Source organism: Temnothorax americanus, unplaced genomic scaffold (genome assembly GCF_048541705.1).
Source record: "Temnothorax americanus isolate GAGA-0224 unplaced genomic scaffold, ASM4854170v1 Scaffold9, whole genome shotgun sequence".
NCBI classification, from domain to species: Eukaryota; Metazoa; Arthropoda; class Insecta; order Hymenoptera; family Formicidae; genus Temnothorax; species Temnothorax americanus.
Window position 1 is genome coordinate 2188489 of NW_027509812.1, and position 19826 is coordinate 2208314.

At 36.2% G+C, this 19826-nt stretch overlaps 1 protein-coding gene across 7 annotated transcripts in view; it reads right to left on the reverse strand.

The window, feature by feature from the left end:
* Positions 1-1673: 1673 nt before the first annotated feature.
* Positions 1674-19826, reverse strand: part of LOC143908039 (long-chain-fatty-acid--CoA ligase 4-like) — a 30959-nt gene continuing 12806 nt past the window's right edge. For 3 of the 7 annotated variants that reach the window (XM_077425302.1, XM_077425300.1, XM_077425301.1), the window contains exons 2-8: positions 6894-7248; positions 6322-6690; positions 5578-5973; positions 5090-5402; positions 4764-5027; positions 4369-4644; positions 1674-4287 (exon numbers count right to left, since the gene is read on the reverse strand). In XM_077425302.1, the coding sequence (XP_077281428.1) occupies positions 4133-4287; positions 4369-4644; positions 4764-5027; positions 5090-5402; positions 5578-5973; positions 6322-6690; positions 6894-7244 (2124 nt within the window). In that variant the 5' untranslated portion in view covers positions 7245-7248 and the 3' untranslated portion in view covers positions 1674-4132. Of the gene's footprint in view, positions 4288-4368; positions 4645-4763; positions 5028-5089; positions 5403-5577; positions 5974-6321; positions 6691-6893; positions 7249-12398; positions 12511-19826 lie in introns of those variants that run through there. The other 4 variants (XM_077425297.1, XM_077425298.1, XM_077425295.1 and 1 more) reach the window with 3 other exon arrangements.

A 19826-nucleotide genomic window follows, 5' to 3' on the forward strand; every position in this document is an offset into this window, starting at 1 on the left:
GTAATTAATAGGGTACTTAGCTATACATAGTCACGAGGCTACGATTAATTCCGTATAACGTAAGAATCTTGACCAAATTCTAGAATATATTTCTCAGAGCTGAGTTTACACTCGGCGCTCAATATCTGAAGAGATATCGACTTTTAGAGGAACTGTTATAAAGCAACGGGTATTTGTTGTTAGAACCGATTTTTTCCGAAGCGTGTTCTCCGCAAAATAAAAGTCAGGAAGTTTTGCGCAACAAAGTACATCCTGTTGAAAATTAAGAGCAAATATTGGTCTTTTAAAGATCGATTGCAAACTTGTTATAGATCTCTATACGCGTAAAAGGGGGGGGTGTGTGTGAATGTATTAAATAAATATGTCACAATTTAACAAATATTTCGTATATAGCCAACAGTCTTGGCCACGACTGGCAAAACAGTTTATGTTAGAAAATTATATGCGTGTTGTGATGTGACTAAAAGAAATGTGTAGATATCGTACAAGAAAAAATTTTTGGTAAACGCGAAACGGCCAATTATCAAAAGATAATAAAAATAGAAGATGCTTAAACGTGTAAAAATATCTATGCGTCATCTGTAAAAATATACGACGGTCATCGCACGGTTTACCTACTTTATCCTCTGATATAAAAAAAGAATGTTATTAATAGCATCGTTTTTCTCGTCGGTTACAGCTGATACATAAATAATGTCGGTAAAATTAATATATAAATTCTGTTCGTACTACCAATTATTGTTGCGAGGTTGCACTGTTGATTATATTGCAATCTAATATAAGCTAGAAACTTACAAACTCGTTATTTATTTTAACAGCAAGATTTAAGTATTTACATATTTACTTTTCGGTAAATGAAAATGCATCCATAGCCATTGTATAAAGTCCGCGCTGTTGTGAATAACAAGTCTCTATTTCGCGTTTAATCAATCGAGACAATGAGAAAGATCCAATTGTCATTGACGAAATCATTAATTCAAGCGATCTGTCTTGATGACCGGTGACCTCGCAGATAAAGATGAATGTTCCTCCGCGCGTGCGATCCACCGTCTTGTGGACTTTAGACATGTACATGTATGTTTGTATTTTATAATTGTCGAGAGAACTCGTTCCGCATTAATGGCCGGCGCGCAGCATATTATATAGGCATGTATGTATTATGTACACGTATGTATATTATAGATTTTAATATAGTGTGTATTTAAAACGCGCGCAGCACCACGCACACCACGATCGTATACACTTTATAGTTTGTATATCTACTTGAAAGTAGAAAAAGAGTGGCATTCCATCTTACGTCTACTGCAAATGACCAACTTGATAGATCGATGTATTAATGACTTCATTTGTAATGAATAAACTATTATATCATACTCAACTTCGTTGTGTTTTCTTACCCTGTAAGCTTTATCAATTAATTGGATTGGATTGGATATTTCGAATGAGTCTTAAAAGATGCTCATTATTTCCAAGCACAGAAACTGCGAGTTGAACTACTGAAGACTCACTGACAGTCGGGAATAAGGGAAAATTACTCAAAAATGCATTAATGCATTTATTTTTTAGGAATTTAAATTAAAAAATAAATAAATAAAAGTTATGGCTCATATCTGGGAAATGGAATAAGTAATAATGAAAGAGATGTATTGCAATGACGTTTAAAATCAGTGATATACATCTTTGTACATTTATTTTGCAAATTATTTTCAAATAATGATAATTGCTAATAATCATATTAATAATAATTGTATCTTTGATGCCATAACACCAAACAATTTACCATGCCTACTTAAGTAATGTACAGCGCTTAATAATTAATACAAATTAGTACCAACTCTCTCACACACTTAGCTATCGCAGGAACTCTCGTGGCGAATGAAAAAGAAAGGTGAGCTGTCTCTGATCATTAGCTCTCATTAGCGCTCATCGTTTCGTGCCCTCGCTCGGTTACTATTGATACTAGCTCCCGCCATTTTCATTTTCATAAAACAAAACAGAAGAAAAACATTAAGCTTTGTGTCTGGGGCTCGATTCTTGAATTTCTTGCAAGAGAACCGTATGCGAAAATTTTTCTCTCAACAGAAACGTTACAAGTTTATTGATTAAAAGCTATGCGACAGCCATCGACTTGCAACTTTTCTGTTAAGATCAACATTTGCGCACACACTGTTGGAAAATTTGTGTTAAATATAACATAAATCGCATGTCCCAAACGTTCCACTTAAATTTTTGTGTTAATTTAACATAATATGGATGTGTTATAAATAGTAACACCGATACTATGTTAAAATATTTCAAGTTCAATTAACATAGCAGGCATATGTTAAATGTACACAGGTATGTGTTGATTATTTTACACAAAAATGTCAACAAGGACCTTTTTTAACAAACCTACAAAAATTTTCCAACACGTGTAGGTTTATCTTGCGAAGAATTCAAGAATCGAGCCCCTCTCTATGTGTAAACGCACATATTAACGTAGTTGCAACACGCGTATTTTATGCGCCAATATCTTGTATGGTACAAGTTTTCTGGAAACTGCGCTGCTTTCTCTGTCGGCTCGTATTTATACGCCGAAATATGCGCAAACATGTGAATAAAAAAAGAAAGCGTAATCGACGGGCAATACTCTGTTTAATATTTAAAAAATATGAGTATAAAAAAAATACATAAGTTACATGGCGAATTTTGAAAGTTGATTTTCTGACGCTTGTGTAGCAAAGTTCCACTTATTTAGGCAAATTAGGCAGTAAGATATATTTGCATTTTTTAATATTTTTTAATATTTTAAACGTGCAGTTCTGCCTCGAAATGTGAATAAATTTAGTCATACAACTCGAACCGCCAGAGACACGCGCGCGAAAAATTAACAGTAAAGAACAATTGTATATTTGTAAAACATTATTTCTTTATAAGCTCACATACGTTTTACTTCCTAATCTTTTCCTTATAGACATATATGTGCATTCAAGCATATAACGATAAAAATCGAACACCCTCGCGCGCATATACACACTCGAACGTATACGCATATACACAAAAATACTCTGTTGCTGGGAGAAATATTGTGATGTTTGAATTAATATTTCAAAAAAAGTAAGCGCGGAATATGTCAACAAATTTCTAGACAGACAATGTAAGAGTGTTAAGTGGTAGTATCTCGATGAGAGAGAAATTTTAATTTACATAATATATTATTAAAATTGTCTTGAAATTGATCTATGCGTGCCGAACGCAACAGCCTCGTTTTTCATTTCTTATCTATGTATATACATATGATATATCATAAGAAAACAAAAAGGTCTCTGAGAAGATCTCTTTCAAACATCTCGTCCCCTCCGAAGACCGAACTCGACAATTTTGAATAATACTTAAAATAAGTACACCGTACGAGTTGTGAATTTAACCGAAACCAGCTTGTGTGCAAAAATCGAGACTGGTTCATTAATATCAATAATTAGATAGGTGCACTACTGAAATACAGGCGCGACGAATCGACCGACGTAATCAAAAATGATATAAAAATAGAGGGAGTAGGACTACAACAATTTTCCCAGCGGAAAATCGTCTTGTACCATTTACTTTTTTTCCAATATCGCGCTACGGTATCATCTTACGGTATCTATTTGCCCTCGATAAAGTTGATACGTAAAGTGATACATAGAAAATCTCATCGGCTTCGTGTCACAAAATCGAATACTCGACTTGTGTGTAATCGATATCTATGTAAAATTATGAAAAATTTGTCGCGCTCGGAAGACCTAATAAAGAAATACCTTCAAAAAAGCGATACTTTCATTTTTGGATCAAAAGATCTCGACGTTCTCTGAGTGGTTTTCCCGGTTCAATCAAGTGAATTAATGACAATTTGATCTGGTGATCTTTGTCAGCGGATCAGATTGCTATTGATTCAGATAAACCGAGAAAACTCGAAACATGCTGAGATCTTTTAATTATCATTACACACGCGATTACCACAAGCTTGGCACTCCCGTGACCAACGTGAAATGTGAGCATATGACAAAGTTTACATGTATCTATAAATTATCGAGGTACCGTCTGTTGGACAAGGTGATTTCTTAGGTTTAGATCCTCATTACACGCAACACTTAGTGCATCCTATGGCGGAACATCACGAAGCGTACATCCTATTAATTTCATGTTGATAACGTTCCTGAACTGCTTTCCTCTTGAGTTTGAATGCCGCGGTAACCAGACCCATGTCGGGTGACCATTGTTCTGCACAAAGTTTCACCGCGCCGGGTATTTCAAACCTTTGGAGCTTACCTACAAGCAACAGAAGTAGTCAAATAATAATAATAAACTCTATTGGTAATAGTAAAAATAGTAAAAAATATAGAAACGTACATTTCTTCGCTTGCTCAACAAGTTCTTGGAGTACCACTTTCTCGATCTGTGGATTACTACAGAGTTCTTCAAGACTCTTTCCGGTTATCCCTAGATTACTGGCGATTTCTTCCAAATAATGTTGGTTAGGTACGACCAATGCCACTGTATACGCTTTATTCGCATCGCCATAGACGCATATATTTTCTACGACAGGGCAAGTCTTTAACTCGGATTCGACTTTGCCTAAGGAAACGTACTCTCCGAGTTGCAGTTTAACCAAATCCTTCTTTCGGTCTGTAAATAAATATTCATCATCGGCGAGATATCAAAAATAAGAAACTGACGCGTGAATATTATATTTGTCTCATAGGGATAACAAAATATTGTGCTTGCTATATTTTTTGGTGACATACCAATAATCTTGATGGAACCATCTGCATGAATCTCGCCAATATCGCCGGTTCGGAACCATTGTCTGCCGTCCTCTTGGAAAAAGTCTTCTTTCGTTTTATCCGGTAGTTTATAGTAACCAGCGGAAACTATGTCGCCACCGATTACGATCTCTCCTCTGGGATGTGGATGATCTTTGACTCGATAACCAGCTTCTTCCCAACTCTCCAATCGGATATCGCAAACCGTAGTGGGTGCTCCGACTCTTCCTGTGGTTCTATCGTGCACTGAAAAAGATGTACGACACGACATAAACATCAAATATACGTTGCAGTTTAAAAATACATACTGTCCATAACGGTTGCGCAAGAAGACGTTTCCGTGAGACCATATCCTTGAGTTACGGTGACGCATAGGCAGAGTTTCACTTGATTATGAGTATCTGGACTGAGTGGAGCGCCTCCAGAAAGAATGAGCCTAACGCGACCACCGAGCACTTGTTTCGCGGCTCCAAAGATATATTTGTCGAAGAGAGGCGTTTCATAGCCTCGCTTCGTCCACTTCAGTTTGTATTCATATGCAAAATTGAAGATAGCTTGCCTGAACGGGCCAGATTTCTTCACTTTCTCGATTATTCCTTTGGAGATGCGATCGAGAATGAGCTGAAACAAACAATTTTATACTTAGCACTATTTGTAATAATTGTATAAAATAAAAAACAAATTTTTTTATTTATAAATTAAATAATAAACATTTGCTTAGTGATAGAACAATTTTCTTTTTAAGTAAAAAATCTAGATAGTAAGAAGAAATTAAATAAATTGCAAAGATATTCACCGGTACTGCAGTTAAGCAAGTTGGATGTAGGACGGAAGCATCACCCTTTGATCCTCTCTGAATTTTGCTACTCGAGTCAATCAGCGTAAGCGGTGAGCTATAACCGATGGGCACTCCGTTTAAAAGACACACGCTCTCAGCCAGTAGCTCGAAGACATGAGCCAATGGCAAAAAACCGAGAAACACATCGTCTGACTTGATTTCTACAGCGTCGCAGAATGCCTTTAGAGTGCTTATGATATTTTTATGAGAGAGAACGACGCCTTTCGGAACTCCGGTCGAACCAGACGTATACATAATTATAGCGGTGTCATCGCCCTTCGGCGAAGTAGCACTCGCAGTTGACTCATCACCCATTTTGATGACCTCGGAGAATGGTAGTAGTTGCACTCCATCCTGAAACAAAAGTAAGTAATAAAGAATACCTAAAAGAACTAAGAAAGTGACGTACTGGTTATAAGTGGCAGTACTGACATCAACGTTTATGTAATAACGTAATGACAGTCAATCACAGTCAATGTCACAGCTATTAAGCAAGAACTAGTTTTCAGAAGGAAATCTGCCAGCAGATCTATGCGCAATAACCGGTTATTCGAAATATTAGTTTTTTTGATAACTATTCCATTAACACTATTATGTAACTATACAAAAGGAAAGTTGAACAAAGATTCTGTATATTTATGATTTAACGTATAAAGTCATTTAAATGCCAATTCATATTAAAAACTAATATTTAAAATGTACCTTGTAACCTTTGGTGTTAGTCCGTTTGAGTTGATCTTCCATATAGATAATTTTCTTGACCTCCGGCACCATGTCCAGCATCCGCTTGAACTTTGGCAGAAGTTCATGACTGGTAATGACAGTGTCTACTTCAGTTTCGTTGATACCGTGAGCGATAGCCTCGTCGCCTAAAGTCGCGTAGATCGTCACCACGGTGAAATTTTGCTTGAAGCATGCGTGTGCCGCTATCATCCATTCCGCTCTCGTCTCAGCGAAGATGACAATGTTGTTACGTGGCTTCATACCAAGTTCTATCAAACCTCGGCCGAAGGAAGAAGCCAGCTTATTGACGTCATTAAATGATTTCCATTTGTAATGTCCCATTTTATACTGAAAAACAGGTAGAATTCCACGATATAAAACTCTCTTCAATATTGGTATTAAACACAATAATGAAAGTATACAGACATGTTGGTGCGTTTTAAGAATTCTTTTTCTTACGATTTTCTTTAATTTTTATTTCTCAACATATAGAGAACGTTTCACAGTAAGAGACGTTAGAAGATTTATTTTTAAATATCTATATATGTTACCTTTTTGAAGATTCTGCCGTTAGGTTGAGGCTCATCCTCTTCTGCTAAGATTTGCCTTGTACCAAGGCACCTCTTATCGCCGTACATCTCAACGATCCAAAGAAACACCTTTTCCAGAGTATCGACCTTTTCGTGCTCGAGCATGACGTGCATCGGTTTCGGGGAGTCGACGCTTCTGTAAGTGATCTGATTTTCATCTTTAGAGATCGGACGGGCCTTGATTCTTCTGGAGGCCTTACGCTTCTCCCATGGTCGTTGAAGTATGAGATACACGGGGAAGGTCAGCAAGTCGTACACGTACGACAGAGCCTTGATCGCGTGGATCGCGCCGTAGATCCAGAAGCCTTCCATTTCCCTGTTAAATAAAGGAATCACTTGATTTAAATACTCTCAAAAGTAATATTCGGTGCTTGTGCAACTTGAGAGCAGAGAAATTATAACAAGTGCAAAAATGTACGATAAATAAATACATTAATAAATAGATCTTTTTATTTTTCATGTACCTTCGAAAAAGATACGTGTGAAATTGTCTTATCGGATACAGCAGTATCTCGTTCTGCTTATCCAAGCAAATTATCTACTCAAGTAAGCAGTTCTGAAGCATAAACGAGAGTAAAGGCTGTCGGTCGGAATCATGCGTTGCAAACATAATTCAATAATAATTGAACATTATCTTGCATATGCGGGATAAGCGACCGATAAGCAAATTAATCATCGGGATTAATTCCTTCGTGGGATAGCTATCAACGAACAGGCGCCTTTTATCTATTTTAGCAGAATGGTCGCATTATATATAACACTTTATCATGCTACGTGCGCAGGAAAGACAGAAGAAGCGGCTCTCACAGACACAACATATCTATCAAGATCGATAAAGTGATAGGATAACAAGCTATTGAAGCAATAGGATACAAATTCAATCATACGTATCGATGGTACGCATCAACAATTATAAGAATGTAATTGTACTCCTGTAGCGAAGAACTAGAAAAGCATATCATTTAATTAATTTGACTTCTCTAGCGCATCGCCTCGAAGTCCCAAAATACCGCATTACTGTTTTTCGATGCTGATGCAAAACATAATATTTCCATTTGATCAACAAAAGTGTAAAAAATGTTCGATTATATCTCCTTTAATGTCGAGTGTGACATATATCGGCAATCGATTTTCACGCCGCTAATAAAAAGAAAATATCTCACACGTTGACGATATTTCTTACGATAAGACACCCCGTGTTTGAGAGTTAATTTAATAAATACTTAAATATTTAAGGATTGTATTACCTGTTGCAAAAGATAATTTGTGAAGGAAACATTTTACAAATTTTTACATTTTTCTCTTTGTCATTTATCAAACAATTTATATAGCTACAAAAGATTCATACTATTATAGTAAGAAAAGTGATAATTTTACGACATACATCACAAATGCTAGATTTAGCCATCAAGAGACACGGTAGTGTCTCGCGTCAAGTACACGCGAAGCGAGACCGCACCCTGACTCTTTTACGCGACGCGACGAGTTGCGAGTACTCGAGATGTTGAGATCTCAATAACGAGTGTTTATATCCACGAGAAAAAGATAAGTCTAAAAAGAGTTAATTTCTCTCAAGTCCGCTTCGATCATAAGTTTCGTGAGGTCAAGCCCGGTTCCGATAAAATATCAGTCCGCGCTGAGCCACGATTGCCACAAAGTCAATTTAGATCTGTGGACTTGCGTATCAATTCCGTTGATTCCGTTTTATTCTGTTATTGATTGCGCCATATCGTATTCGCGATATACCGACCATCCCTGAACTTTATATACGACGCACTTATGTCGCCTCTCTCTTCCTGTATACGTTATAGTTAGGTCAATACTTACTTCACACCGCATGGTTATTAATCAAGTTTCTTTTGATTTTGCTCGCTATTGTATCGATCGCGTATGTACCGGTCAGACACATATCACGCCGCATAAAACAGCTCACTTGATATTGCATACGAGAAGCAAATATGAGTTATGTCACATTCAGTTTCTGCAATTCGACTTGAAACGGCAAGTAGGTCTGACGTGCAAGCTTTGATCGATATTACGCAGTTTTGCAAGAGCATATACCGAAAGCAACAAACAACAGTTTTTTCGTCAATAAGTTACACCTGCTTACAATTAAGACAAAACGTTTTTAGTAAGAATTTCGAAAAAACATGTTAATTTTTTATTGTCACAGTATAAACTGACTGTTGTTTTATTTCTTATCACATTAATCTTTTGCCGTGATCACCTTATTAATATATATGCAAATATATAATGCTGTGTTGCAAGTATAAAACCCAGATAGTCACAGCGACGTCCAAAGTTCATATGTTGCGACATGTGTTCAAATAAATGTCAGACGCATTGCAAAGAAAAAATTATATGATTTAAAAGCAACCAACAAAACAAATGTGTAATACCGAAAATTCTCACTATTTATACTAATTTGCAAATGGAGCTAAAACCGATTATATTGTTTCCGTCGTGAGAGCATTAAATATACGATAACATACGTTATAAAAAAAAAACAAATAAAAAAGACAATATGAAATTAAATGTACATGAAGAATCGTACAAGAAAGAACAGCACTTTCATAATTGCATAATTCGATGAATCTATATGGTTGCAGCCTATTTGATGCTAGTGATGCTACAAATGCTTTGAAGCGTTCCCCCCTCTTCTCCTTCTTTCTTCACTGAAAGAAAGGAGAAGAGGAATGCTTCGAAGCATTTATAGTGTTAAGTGGACCGCAGCCTATAAGTAGAAGGAAAATAGGAAAATAGAGCAAAGATATCGACGTATAAAGCCAGTCTTTAAATTGCTTTTTGAAAATTTTATAGAATGTTCATATAATGGATATAAAGATTGAATATTCCTTTGACTCAATAAACTAATTTTTTTAACATAACGATTGTTTTACAAATAAAACCTTAAATAAGAGGTAAAAAACAAATTAGAGTCAAAGATAAAACTGTGAGAGGTTTATAATAATTATAATAAAAGTAGTCACGATATGCATTTAGGTAGTAAGGCGTTTTAAGTGTGGATGGACGAGTGTGGTTAAGGAAAAATTGTTGATGTAAATCAAGTCCCTTCCCAGCTATTGTAAGCTGAAGTAAATTCTATATTCTATTAAAGATAAGATCTCATTAAATATATTAGAATATGTTAAATTAAGTTAAATTATCAAAATTAAGTTGTAAATAGATGTAGCTTTATTTTGTTATCAAATGCAATCATTTACTACAGCTCGTGTCTCGTATTATATTGGTTCAAAAATGAGAAAAAAATTTCATTAAACTGTCTACGTCATAAAATTTATGATTAGAAAAGCATTTGACGATACTGAAGAGCGTCCTGTATAACTGTCAAAAAATGAAGATCTATTGTAAGTATTATAGATAGAAGAAGACACCGAGAGAGAATACGCAATCGAGATTTCAATCTTTACGGACTTTGAACGTCGCGAGTTCACGTTGCACGCGGCGGACGAATGGAGCCAACCGGTCTCTCGAGCCTTATCTGCAAGCATGCTATCCAAAGGGTCTCGTGCGTATGGCGGAAGTCAAAGGGGGACGAAGGGAGCCAGCTGTGCGGTAACAGGCACCTCACGGTCAAATGCCGGAGTATATCGTCCGGAGCTCCCGAGATCTCGCGGTTTATCTTTTTTTACCGATTTGCCCGCGCGCAACAAACCCCCGTAAGCCGAATAAAAACTTTTCTGTCGCGGTCGCGGGACGGACGAAGTCCAACGAAAACAAATAAGAGTTACGACATGAGTTCAAATTACACTATGATTTGTTATTCTAATTGCAATGCGTCTAACAAAAAGATATATCCATACAAACTTTGAATTTTATTTATAAGTATATATTAAGACAAAAATGTTTAATTAAAAAAGACTAGACCATTGAATTTTGCAGGAGAAATATCAACAAAGACAACATGGCAACGTAGGCAATAGTAAAAAATAAAATAAACTCATATTACAGTCACCCTTCATTCTATAACGACGAGAAATCGATGTATCGTGAAATATTCATTCTCTTCTCTCATATGCGTTTAAGAGGTCATTTTTATTTATGTCTGCTTTCGGCATTCGGATAGAAAAGTTGTGCAAGTATAATATTAAAGTAATGATGCCTTATTACTGATCTGATGCAAACACGGTCTCTCCTATCGCACTTTTATTACAAATTAATACAAAAAAGAGAGTGGCAGAGTCCATTAAAAATAAATTATCTTTATACATATAGCTTTTTTCTTGAGAACATAAATCAATGCACGCGAAATCTATTTCTCGTAATGTATTTACTTATTAGCTTAACAATTAACATACTTTAACATGTTATCTGAGATATACGTTAATATATTAAATATGTTAAAAAATACATGTAATCATGCAGAATAAATTTATTTTTAAAAATTACCATAGATAAAGCTCACAAACTACATAGAAAGTGATTACATTTTAGTCCAAAGTTCAACGGTGCAGTCGTGTTGAATCTGGCAACTTACTTGTATATTCAGGCAATAATTATTGTAAAAAAAATCACTCATAAAAACTCATAAAATATTTTTCCAAAGAGAATCACAATCGACCTTGTGTAATAATATCGATTGTTCAAATTCTTCGTGTTCACTATCGTTTTATACCGATAGCTGACCTAAATATCTCTAAGAAGAAATGGAGAAGGTATACTTACAAAATACATATATGTTCTATTCAATGGTAAACATAGCAGGATGATTCTGAATTTATGTAACATGTCTGTACTAATTTGAACGACAGATTAGAATCACGCAGCCACATTTTACATAAAGTACTTGATATATATGATATATATACTGTCATACGATCTTGCTATTACATGATCACACATCGCATGCCGGTAACATCGACTTACATCGAAAACAAAATTGTCATGCTGGAAATAAGAAATAGATAAATCAAAGCAACAGAAATAGTTAAAATAATAGCAACAGCCGTTCAACTAGCGGCTAAATTGCAAAATACGCCACGGAGAGAATTCTACGGCGATATAAGAAAATTAAAAATAAGTGTGATAAAAATATCAGAACGAGAAGATTGCAGATATATAAATAGAGGAAAATATGACTATATGTAAGATGCGATTTAAATTGTAACGTATAGATGGGAATCGCAAAAAAAAAACGTGCTTGAACATTGCAGCGAGGCGAGACAACTCAAGAAATTCGGGGATTCATCGAATGCGTTTCGAGAAGTCCTACAAGCGACGGTGCAAGACCCACAGCACGTTTATTTTAACATCCGTGGGCCGTTCGCATCCGGGGGCGTAGAGAGTCGTAATAGTACAAGCGACAGCGAGATAGAAAATACAGCAGAGAGATCTCATGCGAGCGTTTGCAGCGTATGACGCGCGATGCATAACGGTGCAAGCTCAATATGCCTATCTACGAGCTACGCAGCGCGGCATATCCCGTGCGTTTACGCTACGACTCACTGTTTATCGTCCACAATCATGGTGGCGGTTCTCTATCCGGTCGCTCTTACTTCCAAGATCAACACTTCACCCGGCGGGGTGCCTCGCTGTGCGCGATGCGGATTAATCGACACTGCAAGAAAAACCATTCCCAAAGTCGACAAAAGTTAGTGAGATCTCCGGGGTGCATGCGGTGCGGGGTGCATTCGACGCTCTTCGTCGTCGAAAAGACCCTCGACACGACAGTTATAGGAAGCCATCGAAGATCGTCTTGGCAGATACGTCGAGAAGACTTCTTGATCGTTCTCCCGACCTTCGTACTGTCGTGGCGTTATCGAGACGCGCTCGCCGATCGTTAAGAACGACAAATCAAGAGAATCGTTAATATCTGGAGACGATTTATTGCGGTATAAACAATCGCAAATGCGAAGTATATTGTAATCTTTAAACGTTGTCTAAAATCTTTTAAATGTTGGAGTATTTAACGTATAAAAAATTAGTTTTGCGACGATACCGAAAAGACCATTTGCTGAATTATAAACTCCAGTAAATTTTGGAGTAAAGGTGACAAAATACTTATTAAAGTTTGAAGAAACACACTCAAAACGTCAATATAACTTTACGTTTTTTAAATTCATCCACAGACGATAACATTCGGTATCGCAAAATCTGTTCGGCTGTTTTATTTTCTTAAGTGCAGAAAACAAGACCATATGTTTATGTAGCAAAGTTATACATTGCATGGTAAATCGTGTTACGTACACGTCAAGTTGAACTGCTGCATACGTAACAACTTATACTTACACATATGCAAGCAATGTAAAAAATAAGAAAAAAAAACACTAGTAAAATATTTAACGTATGAATAATGCAAACAGAAAGGCTCAACTGGACGTAAATTAGTAAGTCGCATATAACAAACTAATTTAAAAAAATATGCAAATGCGCGATTAATTTTCGCGCTATAAAAAGTGTAATCAAGCTATTGCTCGATAGGTCAGAATTACATCCGTCGCTTTGCCCGTTTAGCAAACAATGCGTGAGCTTTGACAGGCGCGGTATCATTTATGTATCGTTATAGCACTCCGAAGTGCACTTACGCAATGCAGAACCCGAGAAGACGGCAATGAGATGAATCGGTCCCTACGAAGAATGACCTCCGATACACGAAACGCCAGGTTCGCGAAGGATTCCTCGATGTCGTCCACAATTTGCCCGTCGCGGTCTTCACGGTCCGTTAACCGCGCGGCAACTGATGACTCGGTCAAGTGCACTTTGCACCCGATACACGCGTGCACGTGTCAATTCGTGGCGGAATGCACGCATTGCAGTCGAAACATGAGCGCAAAATGTTGCGCGATGACGACATCGATCAGCCGATTAGCCGATTTTCGAGGTTCAACCCCTGCGGCGGCACTGAGTTCATCTTTATTCCGTTACGTGTAATGTAAAGTCCAAACACGTATTTTTTCTAAAGCAACCGCGTTTTAATTCGCATTCGATTTGCATAAACTATACATTACGCATGAATTCTTATCTTCGACACGAAGGTGCAAAGAGCAGTCGGCCAAAAAATTATCGGATTTAGATCGGATGAGAAAATCTCTTCATAAAATGGAATGTTTCGCGCGAAACGGACAAAATAAGACAGATGGTATTGACGACATACATATACAACATAACTGAGATAATGTAACAGAAAATATAAAAATCGCAGACGAAGCATTTCTTCCATCGGTATCGCACTCAACCGACACGATACTTTGTATCTCCTTGCTACTTTGGCCGTATCTCGAAGGGCAATGAATATGGACGAAGCATTATAAATATCGCAAGAAACGCGTACCTTTTTGCTCGGCCCATTTTACGAGACTATTACGATCCAAAGTTCGCGTTTCTTGACGCAAATAACTATTCAGACTCGCCGATAAGAATCGACGGTACAAAGAACGAGGACAATGTTGATGATAGGCGGCGCCCGTTCAAGTTTAATCCGCTCCGCGAGATTGCATGAAATTTATTACCGACGATACCAACACACAACTTTATCTTTCTGTAATCAGAAATAAACATTTGATACGTAATTAATTTTGACGTACGTTAATTACGTATTAGAAACATGAAAAATCTAAACGCGCCAAGCAAATCGCGAACAATGTCGAAGTATTTTTCGCGAATGTGGACGGGGACGGGACGGCGTTTCGCAATACCGCAAGGATTCGTCGTATAGGAGGAACAAGAATCTAAATTCACAAAGTGTCATGGCTATCAATACATCTCGGAGTTTCATTTTGCTTACTTTTCTGAAAAAAGAGTCAACCGAGTGTAATATGTATAAAACGTTTCAAAGAAACCATCCTGAAGACATGGGAAGTTACGTCAACTTCCCGTGTCTTTTTATCAACAATTTTATTTTAAACGCTTTACACACACATATATGCTTTCTCAATTAATTATACAGTCTGATTTTTATGCTCCGTGTGAACAGTCGTTAACGTGCATTAACAAGTTGGCGAAAAGGTTAAATTCAATGTCAACTTGTGTCTTTCGAGGATTAAAGTCCGCCGAGCATAATTATATTTCAAAACATTGAGTAATCACGTTTTGCGTAATGCAACTACTCGTGGTGAGATTTTGCGCGTCCGGGCTTATCCATTCGTTCGTTTTATCGGCGAGTCCGAAGTTCGATATCGTACGAGCGAAGACGGACGTATACAGAAAGGACGTCGTAATACCGATAAAGGTCCGTCTACTGGCACTATTCCACGCGTTGCGTCATTACTTGTATTCGTGGCCGTCATTCACCGTTGTGTGATCACTCGCGACACGTTGCGTGCGATCGATTATACTTCCCGACACTCAACATTTATAAACTAATTTAAAGATTAATATAATTAAAATCAACGCGTGAATAATATTGTTTAACTTGGGTAACGTAAGTGCCACGTTATTATTTTGGATAAAGATCAAATCGTTTTAAGCGACACGAGTTAGTCTCAAAGTATTTGTTTTTATTGTTTGTAGTTTGTATATACCTATATTTATTCGCATTATATTCGTGCGGTACTAAATCATAAAAATAATCAAATTAAACTGATTATATTATTTTTGAAAATTGTCAGCCAAAAATATTTCCGTTTCGATATTTAGAGAGACATTTTAAAAACGACAGGGTTGAAATTTATGTTGTATATTTATGGTGGAATAAAGAATAAATTATGAGAAATAATCATAAAAAGGGCACGGAATGGCTTGCTTTAATATGAATTATGACGAGCGTTAACGACTGTTACTATATATGAATCATCACATGTTTCTGAGAATCGCAAAAGGCATTGCCCTCTTTAAAGAAATACTGTCCTTTACTACGCTGTTTTCATTCATACTTTTTTACTTGAAGATAAGCTTTCCTTTAAATTATCCCTAGGTTTACGTTCACGCTAATTATAAGCGCATTTAGAGTCACGAACAGATATCGTTCTTCCTTCCGTGACGTACGTATTAAGCAGGGTCCACATTATCGAGCAGAACCGCGAGCCGAACTTCGCCGCGAACCGATCATGCGTCCACATTATCGAGCCGAACCGCGAGCCGAACTTCGTTGCGAGCCGATCATGCGTCCACATTGTCGAGCCAACGGGCTCGCGCGAGGCTCGCGAACCTCGAATCGAACATCAGTGCGAACCATCGCGTACTCACCCCACGAATTTACAAGGATTTTGATGATACGCGGTTTGGCTCGCAGTGTCCCACCAAAAGTCGGTATTTCGACGAAACATCAAAAGATGCTATTTATGATCAGATTACACGCTTTGTCGGGTGGTAGACTGGTAGTTAAGCTTCGAGCTAGACAAATAATGACAAAAAACAAAAAATGAACGATGAAAGAAAACGTGAGTAATTGCCCAGTCGCTGTATTTGATTCTATCCACGTATGTGCAGTCTACACGTCTACTGATAGACAAAATGGAATGGTCTGATAAAAAATGTTTAAAATTAATTAGTGATTATGAGCAGAAAAGATTATTATATACGGGACGCTAAAAATCCCGAACATTATAACAATTAAAAAAATGCATATTTATATTTACAATCGTATTTTTAACGTTGCAATATATATTATAAATTTATTGCGTATTTATCATAGATTTAGAGTATGTGTTTATGCAATATTAAATATAGTTGTAACCACTCTAAATATATAGTTTTATGGTTTGAAAAGGAATTAAGCTTTGAATACAAGAAAATAATAAAAGCACGCATATGTATACACATATTTAGTCGTCTTTTCCTGTTTTCATACTTTTTTTATAAGAAGAAATAAGTAAAGAACTCGAATGTGATAGTGACATGTGATAGTGACAAAAAGATGACGACATTATATTGGCATCTCTGCAAAAAGAAAAAGCAAAAATAAAAAAAGTATGGAAACAGGAAAAGAGGTGAGTGAATATATGATGTATATGTGCTTTTATTATTTTTCTGTATTCAAAACTTAATTCCTTTTCAAACCATAAAACAAAATTTAGAATTAATATTGCATAAACATACTCTAAACCTGTGATAAATACGCAATAAATTTATAATATATATATTGCAATGTTAAAAAATACGATTGTAAATATAAATATGCATTTTGCATACATGTATTAAAAATTTATATAAATTTTATTATAAATTTCAATACGAGATTTAACTCCAAAAAATTTTAACTCATGTTCGCGGTTCGCGATGGAGTTCGATTTGAGGTTCGTCTGCAAGTTCTGCTCGAGATTCGGTTCGGGACTCGGTTCGCGGTTTGGCTCGATAATGTGGACCCTCCTTTACACCAACCTTGATCCAGCAAAACGGGTATCGGCAATGACGCTACTGACCCAATTTTACGAGCACACACATACTTTAAAGCACATAGAAATAAACTGCACTCATATCCGCAACACACGAATGACCCGTCCTCCACGACGCATTTAGCGAACGTGGCACAATCGCATATGCAAGATAATTCGACACCGCGCTAACAAGCTTCTAAGGATTGTAACTTAACACGAGTCAAATAAGACAGAACCAAACGTTCATGTTATTCGTCGTATATCGTTGGTAGAATAATTATTTATGGAAAGAGTTCAAGGAGAACATAAATATCTACGATCACGTTCGCTCATATTAGTTTTGAACTGGAATTTTAAACTGGATATTGAGCTTACATCATTTTATAAATTTACATTAACAAGATAAATATCACTGGAAAAACCAATGATCTCAACATTTATGTTTCTCTCGGATATAAATGCTTATATTCATTCTTTTTATTTACATCAAAAGCATTCGTGAACTGTGTTTGTTAAATTATTAATATTTTATTGCGAAAAAATGATAATTATATAAAAAATACATTAAAATGATTATATAAAATGTAAATTAAATATGTTTCTTAAAACATGCGTATGTCGACATTTAAGATAATTTGTTTTATTTTATTTATTTATTTATTTATTTATTTATTTATTTATTTATAGCTTGATATGTTGACAATGTTTATTCCCCCCCTTCACCTCCTGCGTAGACGGGGCACTGCTATTATCTAATCTGATAATACGCGTCTCAAAACTACTTTCCTGAACTTTGATCTGTTTACTTATATATACGCGATAAATTCGACGATTTCTTGACATTCTCACTCGTTAGTAATAAATCCAAGTCTATTTTACATTAAAAATCCATTTTTAAAGAAGATAACATGAATAAAACAATATTATGTCTTTTTGAAAATATTTATACATTCAGGTAATTAATATCATCACATTCCACATATATGATTCTGTTAAGTCAATATCTTGTAATGGAGGTCTTCCAAGGGACTCATATAAAAAAAAGAAGACGAAAACATATGACTTGTTCAATGATACTGCTTCACGTATGCAAATGAAAGAAAGATGGAACTCGAACTGGTTTTTACATAACAGTCTATCGCGCCGCTTATGTAATGACTAAGACTATCCTCAATCAGATATGTTAGTATTATCCTCCTTGCGTCGGCAAGAAAAGTAGCGTTAAATGCGCAATTCATGTTTTTTTTTTTGCGCAATTAATGTGTAAATAAATAATAAATGTTATAATCGAGATAATTATATTAAACCACAATCTAATATAATTGACCATAAGTTGCTCAAATATCTCGTCAAATAACACGTTTATCTCTTTGTTTTGCATGATCGACGATTCCCAAAATTTTGGGACATGAGATCGATTGTATTATCGGTAGGATCGTATTAACGAAATGACAGTTTGACAAAATTTGTCGATAGTACGTTGACGATAGTAATTGATGAGAGAGCCCATATCACTCTCAATGGGCGATCAATATCCTCAAGGACATTTCAGAAAATCTGTTGACGTTTGAACGCGTATATCTATGATATACCTCGTAGATTATACCAATCAAATATAAACAGAAATAGCAGTGTACACACAAAAACCGTACAAACAACGGTAGCAAATTTTACGGAAGTTTGTCACGATAGAGTACTTTGCCAATTAAGAAAAAAGAATCAAAATTCAAATAATTGATCGATGCGTTTTGATATCAGTCAATCACATTTTAACGCGCATTATTACGCGGTCCATAGTTACGTAAAGTAATTACATTCGCGCGGTATCAATGATCATCGTGACGGTCCTGCGAGCGTAAGAAAAATACAGAATGCGCTGAATTAATTAAATCGTTCAAGTGCGAAAGTGATTATGTGCGCTGATATGTGATCACGATTAAACTGCGAGAGAAAATTCTCTGCCCGTCGCAAATGTTTGATTTGACACGCCACTATACCGCGCACATAATGCGTTCATAAACTGAATTGTGCCGCTAGATTCCAGATTGGATCAATTGTTGGAGTCGGTAAACAGCGAAATCTCGGGTTTCACACTCTTTAAATTTCCGTCCGACTACGTCGCATTTAAAACTAGTGGTCCAAGGCCGAACAAAAATCGAGTTCGAGTACGATCTAATTGCAAGAGGAACTCTCACGAGTACCTCGGAAAACAACTTCCTGAAAACAGCGGTTAGAAGAAGACTAAGAAAGATAAAATGAAAGGTGATTTTGTACACATATGGTAGTTTCATAGAAAATGTAATTCAAGAGTTTAAAAACTGTTTTTTATCGTTGTTCGTAGAACGATTAATAAAACTTTTGCTCTAAGGAAATGCGGTCTAATCTTGAATAATTAGACACAAACATGAAGAATTTCTTAAGCGTTATCGAAACTATATAGAATACAGAAGATATCCAGGTCACCCGACCAGGTTGCAGCGACACTGTAAATCGTGTCACTGATTCATCGCTGTGAGGCTTCTTGAAAATTACTATTATTCTCTTGGCCTAGAAAAAAATACGTTAATACAATTTGAATAAAGAAAAAAATCTGTTCTGTTCATCAAAACAGGTCGCGTTG